This window comes from Ornithorhynchus anatinus, chromosome 20 (assembly GCF_004115215.2).
Source record: "Ornithorhynchus anatinus isolate Pmale09 chromosome 20, mOrnAna1.pri.v4, whole genome shotgun sequence".
NCBI lineage: Eukaryota > Metazoa > Chordata > Mammalia > Monotremata > Ornithorhynchidae > Ornithorhynchus > Ornithorhynchus anatinus.
In genome coordinates this window covers 28040255-28048959 of record NC_041747.1, presented here as the reverse complement: position 1 = coordinate 28048959, position 8705 = coordinate 28040255, and the positions used below count along the sequence as shown (strand labels likewise).

The 8705-nt window shown below is 52.4% G+C and overlaps 1 protein-coding gene across 6 annotated transcripts; it reads left to right on the top strand.

The window, feature by feature from the left end:
• Positions 1–1629: 1629 nt before the first annotated feature.
• TMEM126A (transmembrane protein 126A) lies at positions 1630–8466 on the top strand. 6 transcript variants are annotated; one of them, XM_029048317.1, is made up of 5 exons: positions 1630–1732; positions 4726–4889; positions 5515–5708; positions 6553–6667; positions 8193–8466. In XM_029048317.1, exons 2-5 carry the CDS (start codon positions 4786–4788, stop codon positions 8392–8394), a joined length of 615 nt encoding a protein of 204 aa, XP_028904150.1. In that variant the 5' UTR covers positions 1630–1732; positions 4726–4785; the 3' UTR covers positions 8395–8466. The 6 variants fall into 6 exon arrangements, with proteins under 6 accessions (XP_028904150.1, XP_028904152.1, XP_028904151.1 ...); XM_029048319.2 differs by having other exon boundaries at positions 1643–1732; positions 4776–4889; XM_029048318.2 differs by having other exon boundaries at positions 1652–1732; positions 4729–4889.
• The last annotated feature ends 239 nt before the right edge of the window (positions 8467–8705 follow it).

The following is an 8705-nucleotide window of genomic DNA, read 5'->3' as shown; positions in this document are numbered from 1 at the left end:
TCGTCGAGGGCTAGTCCATCTCCCTTCCCGTATCCCGGAGGTTTTAATCCCCGTCATCACCCGTGGTGCTTATTGAGCACCTACTGGGTGCGAGCACTGTACTAAGCACTTGGGATGGTACGGTCCAACGGCGGCGGTCAGAGAGGCAAGAGGTTCGTAACGGCTCCTGGAGTGAAAGGTTGAAGAAGCAGAGGGAGAAGTCTGAGATGTGCGTTCCGTTCTTGCATTCGGTCCCTATTTATTGAGCGCTCACTGTGTGCAGAGCGCCGTACTAAGCGCTTGGAATGGACAGTGCGGCAACAGATGGAGCCCGGCCCGGCCCGACGACGGGCTCACGGTCTAGAAGGGGGTCTGCTGGGTGACCTTAGGCGAGTCACGTCACTTCTCTGGGCCTCGCTGACTTCATCTGGAGAATGGGGATGAAGACTGGGAGCCCCACGTGGGACGACCTGATGACCTCCCCCAGCGCTTAGAGCGGCGCTTAGCTTTTAGACTGGGGGCCCGTCGTTGGGCAGGGATTGTCTCCATCTTTTGCCCAACTGTCCATTCTAAGCGCTCTGCACCCAGGAAGCGCTCAGTAAATACCACTGAATGACTGAATTGCACATTCCAAGCGCCTAGTCCCATGCTCTGCACCCAGTGGGCGCTCAATAAATACCAATGAATGAGTGAATGAACGAATCGTCCATTCCAAGCGCTTAGTCCAGTGCTCTGCACCCGGTCGGCGCTCAATAAATACCACTAAATGAATGAATGACTGAATTGCACATTCCGAGCGCTTAGTCCAGTGCTCTGCACCCAGTGGGCGCTCAGTAAATACCACTGAATGAATGAATGAATTGTCCATTCCAAGCGCTTAGTCCAGTGCTCCGCACCCAGTCGGCGCTCAAAAAATACCACTGAATGAATGACTGAATTGCACATTCCGAGCGCTTAGTCCCGTGATCTGCACCCAGTGGACGCTCAAAAAATGCCACTGGATGAATGAATGAATTGCACATTCCGAGCGCTTAGTCCCGTGATCTGCACCCAGTGGACGCTCAATAAATACCACTGGATGAATGAATGAACGAATTGTCCATTCCAAGCGCTTAGTCCAGTGCTCTGCACCCAGTCGGCGCTCAATAAATACCACTAAATGAATGAATGACTGAATTGCACATTCCAAACGCCTAGTCCAGTGCTCTGCCCCCAGTGGGCGCTCAGTAAATACCACTGAATGAATGACAAATGCACCTTCCAAGCTCCTAGACCAGTGCTCTGCCCCCAGTGGGCGCTCAGTAAATACCACTGAATGAATGACTGACGTGCACCTTCCAAGCGCCTCGTCCCGTGCTCTGCACGCAGTGGGCGCTCAATAAATGGGACTGAATGCGTAGTACGCGCTTCCCAAGGGCCACCGTCCGCATTGCTACGGGGGCTGTAATTACAGGTTGGCGCAGGAGGGGGCGCACTTCCCCGGCCGCGCAGTGGCTTCTCGGCTCCGTTCTCCGGGGCCGCCAGGAGGGGGCGCGGGAGCGGCCGGGGGCCAATGAGGGGCGGGCGGGGCCCCGTCACGTGACGGGGGAGGAAGATGGCGGCGCCCGGGACGGAAGCCCAGCGGGGCCTTTCCGGGCCAATGAGCGGCGGGCGGGACCCCGTCACGTGACGGGGGAGCAAGATGGCGGCGCCCAGGGCGGAGGCGGCGACGGAGGCCTAGCGGGGCCCCTCCAAGCCAAAGGCGCGGCGGCCGGTAAGCGCTCCCCCTCGGGGCCGGGGAGGCGCGGGGTGGTGGGTTCCAATCCTCCCCACGGCAACTGGGTGACTCTGGGCCGGTCGCTTGACTTCTCTGGGCCTCAGCGACCTCCTCTGGAAAATGGGGGTGGAGGCTGGGGGCCCCACGTGATCCCCTTGGACCTGCCGCAACGCTTAGAACAGTGCTTGGCACATAGACAGCGCTTAGTAAATATCATCATCATCATTATCACTATTCTCTGGGCCTCAGTGACCCCGTCTGGAAAATGGGGATGAAGCCTGGGAGCCCCACGTGGGGCAACCTACTGACCTTCCAAATACCACAGTGCTTAGAACAGTCCTCGGCACATAGGAAGCGCTTAATAAATACCATCATTATTGGGCCTCAGTGACCCCCGTCTGGAAAATGGGGATGAAGCCTGGGAGCCCCACGGGGGACAACCTGATCACCTTCCCTCTACCTCAGTGCTTAGAACAGTGCTCGGCGCATAGAAAGCGCTTAATAAATACTATCATTGTTATTATCACTATTCTCTGGGCCTCAGTGACCTCATCTGTAAAATGGGGATGAAGACTGGGAGCCCCACATGGGACAACCTGCTGACCTTGTATCTACCCCAGCGCTTTGAACAGTGCTCGGCACATAGTAAGCGCTTGATATATATTATTATTATTATTATTACTCTCTGGGCCTCTGTTACCCGATCTGTAAAATGGGGATTTAAAACTGAAAAGAAGCGTGGCTCAGTGGAAAGAGCCCGGGCTGGGGAGTCCGAGGTCAGGGGTTCGAATCCCAGCTCTGCCGCTCGTCAGCTGTGGGACCGTGGGCGAGTCATTTCACTTCTCTGGGCCTCGGTTCCCTCATCTGTCAAATGGGGATGAAGACCGGGAGCCCCACGTGGGACAACCCGATTCCCCTGCGGCTCCCCCAGCGCTTAGAACAGTGCTCTGCACATAGTGAGCGCTTCACAAATGCCAACATTATTATTATTATTTTAGTAACGCTTTGAAAATAGGGGGGAGGAGAGAGACATCTATCAAATATGAAGGGGAAGTGAGTCCCACACAGGAGGGAGGGTGTAATAATAATAATAATAATAATAATAATGTTGGTATTTGTTAAGCGCTTACTATGTGCAGAGCACTGTTCTAAGCGCTGGGGTAGACACAGGGGAATCAGGTTGTCCCACGTGGGGCTCACAGTCTTAATCCCCATTTTACAGATGAGGGAACTGAGGCCCGGAGAAGTTAAGTGACTTGCCCACAGTCACACAGCTGACAAGTGGCAGAGCTGGGATTCGAACTCATGAGCCCTGACTCCAAAGCCCGTGCTCTTTCCACTGCGCCACGCTGCTTCTCTATAATAATGATAATATAATATAATATTATATATTATTATAATAATAATATATATAATAATAATATATAATATATAATAATATGCTTCTCATAATAATAATAATGACGGTATGAAGTGCTTACTACGTGCCAAGCACTGTTCTAAGCACTGGAGATTTAGACTGTGAGCCCGTCATTGGGCAGGGATGGTCTCCATCTGTTGCCAAATTGTCCATTCCAAGCGCTCAGTACAGTGCTCTGCACCTAGTAAGCGCTCAATAAATACTATTGGATGAATGAATGGGTGTAAGTGATCGATGGGGAGGGAAACCAGAGTGAGGCACAGGTGAATGTATGCATTCAATAGTATTTATTGAGCGCTTACTAGGTGCAGAGCACTGTACTAAGCGCTTGGAATGAACAAGTGGGCGGGCTTACAGTCCAATCGAATGTATCTGCCACCTTTTATACAGCGTGCTTTCCCGAGTGTTCAGCACAGTGCTCGGCACACACCGAGTACTCGGATACCAACGGTGATGACGACGGGAAACTCACCGTGGGCAGGGAATGTACCTGTTTGTTGTGTTCCGCTCTGAGCGTGGAGAAGCCGCGTGACTCAGTGGAAAGAACCCGGGCCGGGGAGTCAGAGGTCGTGGGTTCTAATCCCGGCACGTGTCCGCTGGGTGACCTCGGGCAAGTCGCTTCACCTCTCTGGGCCTCAGTGACCTGGAAAAATGGGGATTCAAAAAATGTGAGCCCCACGCGGGACAATCTGATTAACCTGTGATAATGATGGGTGGTATTTGTTAAGCGCCTACTATGTGCAAAGCACTGTTCTAAGCGCTGGGGGGATACAAGATGATCAGACTGTCCCACGTGGGGCTCACAGTTTTAATCCCCATTTTACAGATGAGGTCGCTGAGGCACAGAGAAGTGACCTGCCCAAAGTCACACAGCTGACCGGAGGCCGAGCCGGGATTCGAACCCATGACCTCTGACTCCCAAGCCCGGGCTCTTTCCACTGAGCCACGCCGTATCTACCTCAGCGCTTAGAAGAGCGCTCGGCACATAGTAGGCGCTTAACAAATACCCTCATTATTATTATTATTATTATATTCACTGTAAACGGTGTAATTATTATTAGTATATTCACTGTAAATTGTATTCTGGATCCAAGAAGGTTGTGACTTATAGCTTAAAAAATACCCTGATTATTATTATCATATTCACTGTCAATTGTGTAATTATTATTATATTTACTGTAAATTGTATTCTGGATCCAAGAAAGTTGCGACTTATAGCTTAAAAAATACCCTAATTATAATTATTATTATATTCACTGTAAATCGTGTAATCATTATTATATTCACTGTAAATTGTATTCTGGATCCAAGAAAGTTGTGACTTACAGCTTAAAAAATACCCTAATTATTATTATTATTATATTCACCGTAAATTGTGTAATTATTATTATATTCACTATAAATTGTAGTCTGGATCCAAGAGAGTTGTGACTTATAGCTTAAAAAAATACCCTAATTATTATTATTATTATATTCACTGTAAACGGTGTAATTATTATTAGTATATTCACCGTAAATTGTATTCTGGATCCAAGAAAGTCGTGACTTATAGCTTCTGACCCCCCGACAGCAGGATCTGCTGTCTTTTTACGAGCGGATCTTCCCGTTCCCAAACTTAAGCGGCGCCAAGATGGATCATCAGAAGCTGGCGGAGCTGGACGATCTCCGGGGGAGAAGACTGAGGAGCCTGGAAGTCATCGCCAGGAAAATCGAGCTCCTTCCTGAGTTAGAAAGGTCAGTCTCGGGGGGTTTTCCGGGACGGATGAGGTGGTTTCGGGCGCTCTTTCAACGCACAGAGTGCTCTGCACATAGTAAGCGCTCAATAAGTAATAAATGAATTATAAGAATAATAATGTTGGGATTTGTTAAGCGCTTACTATGTGCCCGGCACCGCTCTGAGCGCCGGGGAAGATCCAGGTTGACTCCCGGCCCCGTGCACTGCCCGCTAGGCCACCCCGCTTCCCAGTTTCAGGGACAACTGAGGAAGGGAAGCTCGGACTGTCCCGTCTCTTCTGACCACCCTTCGCCTGGAAGCTCATCGTGGACAGGGAACGGATAATGACAGTAATAACGTTGGTATCTGTTAAGCGCTGACTACGGGCAGAGCACTAAGCGCTGGGGGAGATACGGGGTCATCAGGTGGTCCCACGTGAGGCTCACCGGCTTCATCCCCATTTTCCAGATGAGGTCACTGAGGCCCAGAGGAGTGAAGTGACTCGCCCACAGTCACACAGCCGACGAGCGGCAGAGCCGGGAGGACACCGCACCCTCCCGAAAACTCAGCGGCAGTGCTCTGCACAGAGTAATGGCTTAATAACGACCATCGGTCGATCGGTTCCGTCTCCCGTGTCCCCTCCAGGAACCTGCTCACGTACGGCTCGGGGTACGTCGGCGTGAACGCGGGCCTGTGCGGCCTCACGGCCAACACTTTCTTCCGCCGCATCCTCAACGTCACGCAGGCTCGCCTCTCGGCCAGCCTGCCCATGGCCGTCCTTCCCTTTCTGACCACCACCGTGACCTACCAGACTTTCGTCACCGACCCTTTGAATTTGGGTGAGCAGTCTCCCTTCGGCGACGGGATCGAAATCCTGACCCCCGCCGAGCCGTGGTGACCGTGGGCCCCCCCCCCCCCTCCGCTCGGGCCCGTTCCTCCCCCGGGGCTTCACCTCCGGGCGCTTTCTCGGCTCCGGCGTCCGGACGCCGCGCTCCCAAATCCCGACCCTTCCCGCTCCCGGCAAGAGGCGGAGCCGGGATCAGACCTCGCATCTCCCGATTCCCCCTCCCCACCCGCGCTCTTTCCGCCAGACCGCGCTGCCTCCCGGCCCCGCGCCGGGTTAATGTTGGTATTTTGTTAAGCGCTTACTATGTGCCAAGCACTGTTCTAAGCGCTGGGGTAGACATAGGGGAATCAGGTTGTCCCACGTGGGGCTCACAGTCTTAATCCCCATTTTACAGATGAGGGAACTGAGGCACAGAGAAGTTAAGTGACTCGCCCACAGTCACACAGCCGACAAGTGGCAGAGCTGGGATTCGAACTCACGAGCCCTGACTCCAAAGCCCGCGCTCGTTCCACTGAGCCACGCTGCTTCTCTAGACGGAAAGATCGACCCCAGCCCTTCCCGGCCCTCGGGACTGGGCTCATCCCGATGTTCTCTTTTCTCCACACGGTTCCAAGGATCGGGTGGAAGGCAGAGCCCCCGAGTCTAAAAAAATTAGCGGGGAGCTAAGGAAAGCGCTTAAAAATAACGCGAATCCTTCTGAAGGGCAGTAACGGCTCCGTCGCAAATGGAACGGGAGTAAAAAACTCGTCGCGTAAAGGGCAGGGAAACCCAACTTGAGTCAGGGAAATAAAGGCTTTCTAAAAGGGAAATAAAGGCTTCTTGGTTCCGTTGGCCAGGTCTCCTCAACTGTGAAACCTGCACCACCATCAGAAGCGGATTGGTCGGTCTGCTGGTCGGAGGGCTTTACCCCGTTGCCTTGGCCTTGCCCATCAACGGAGCCTTGGCAGCCATGTAAGCGCCTTTTGGTTCTTCCCTCCCCTTCCGTCAACTCGGTGATTGTCCACACCTGCAGAATGGGCAAACTCATTATCGCTGATCAGAAAATGGGCTCCGGGGAAGAGAAAGCGATTGATTAGGGCCAAACCCTGCGGGCTTTGGGCTAACAGACCCTTAGAGAAGCTCCTTTCGGGGGCCAGAGGAAGTCGGTGTGCCACGTAGGTACGGCTAAAGTAATAATAACGTTGGTATCTGTTAAGCGCTTCCTATGTGCGGAGCGCTGTTCGAAACGCTGGGGGAGATACGGGGTCATCAGGTTGTCCCACGTGGGGCTCCCAGTCTTCGTCCCCATTTGACAGATGAGGTCACCGAGGCACAGAGAAGTGAAGTGACTCGCCCGCAGTCCCACAGCTGACAAGCGGCAGAGCCGGGATTCGAACCTATGACCTCTGACTCCCAAGCCCGGGCTCTTTCCACTGAGCCACGCTGTTTCTCTGTACATACCCGCCTGTGGGCGATGAGGGCAGGTCTTTAAGGGCCCTCAAGCAACTCCACTTTTTTTTTTTAAAAAAAAAAAAGGTATTTAAGCACTTACTATGTGCCCGGCCCTCTACTCTGTCCTAAGCGCTGGGGTAAATACAAGATAATCGGGTTGGACAGTCCCCGTCCCACAGAGAGCTCAGTCTTAAGGCCATGGGGTGGTAACGAAGGTACTCGGTCAAAGAGCGGACAAGCGGTGGAGCTGAATTAGAACCCAAGCCCTGTGGCTCCTAGGCCCGTAGCGCTTTCCACTAAGCCACACTGCTTCTCCCCGCTCCCTGGGATAATGTGAAGCTTGTGTAAGACCGGACCGTTTTATCTACACAACTACAACACTTAACTTCTCTGTGCCTCAGTGACCTCATCTGTCAAATGGGGATTAACTGTGAGCCTCACGTGGGACGACCTGATGACCCTGTATCTCCCCCAGCGCTTAGAACAGGGCTCTGCACAGAGGAAGCGCTTAACAGATACCAACATGATTATTACAACGATTGAGCGTCGTCGTCCCCGCAGTGATCGGGGCTCCGGAGTACAGCTCACACACTCCGCTAAAGCCGCCGACTTAGGTATCGCCTCCGCCGGGGCCCGTCAGACCTATTTTCCTTTTCCGTCCAATTCCATCCCGATGCCCTGAGAGCACTCGAAACGGCCCGAGATGGGATTAACGCTCCGTCCGGCTCCCTGGGACCGTTCTCCCCGAATACGGAGAATTTAGAAAAGGGTTGAAGAAGAGCGGAGGCGAGTGATCGCTCTGCGAGATCCGCAGAGTTAGGGCCGATCGTCGCTAACTCTTAGAGGGACAGACGGAAAAAAACATTTGAGACGGACTCTTAGGTCACCCAGCAGGCCTGGCCTTTTTCTGGAAATCTGGCTACCCACGAGCGGAACCAAAGCCGCCCTCGTGCCTTGGGTAAAAAGGAAAGAATTAAACCGCACGGCTCATTTCTTTGTGTGTTTTCTTTAGGACCGCACAGCTCATTTCATTTCTTTGCTTTAGATACCACACGAGCCCGCTGCCACAGAGAGGAAACATCCTAAACTACTGGATAACTCTTTCAAAGCCCGTCTTCAGAAAGATGCTTTTTCCTGTACTGTTGCAGACGGCGTTTGCCTTCTACCTTGGCTCCAGACAGTACGGAATATTCATAAAAGCACTTCAGTTGCCGGAACCTGGTGTGGACGAAAAAAAGTCTCACTGACAAAGAGCCTGTGTGTGTCAGAGGGAACACCTAAGGAAATATAAAAATAAAAAAAAAAAATCCTACACTAAACTCGGCGGCTCTCCTGTGTTTATTGGCCTAGAACTGGAAGACACACCGGTAGAAAAATAATAATAATAATGGTATTTGTTATGCGCTTACTTTGTGCCCGGCACTGTTCTAAACACTGGGGTAGGTACAGGGTCATCGGGTTGTCCCACGTGGGGCTCACACTGTTAATCCCCATTTTTACAGATGAGGGAACTGAGGCACAGAGAAGTTAAGCGGCTTTCCCGAGGTCACACAGCAGA

What these genes read in the sequence shown, in the direction of transcription:
- TMEM126A (XM_029048317.1), top strand. Translation starts at nt 4,786, where the DNA reads ATGGATCATCAGAAGCTGGCGGAGCTGGACGATCTCCGGGGGAGAAGA. An exon ending in CTCCTTCCTGAGTTAGAAAG is followed by an intron (nt 4,890 to 5,514) that starts GTCAGTCTCGGG and finishes TGTCCCCTCCAG; the next exon opens with GAACCTGCTCACGTACGGCT. An exon ending in AACGGAGCCTTGGCAGCCAT is followed by an intron (nt 6,668 to 8,192) that starts GTAAGCGCCTTT and finishes TCTTTGCTTTAG; the next exon opens with ATACCACACGAGCCCGCTGC.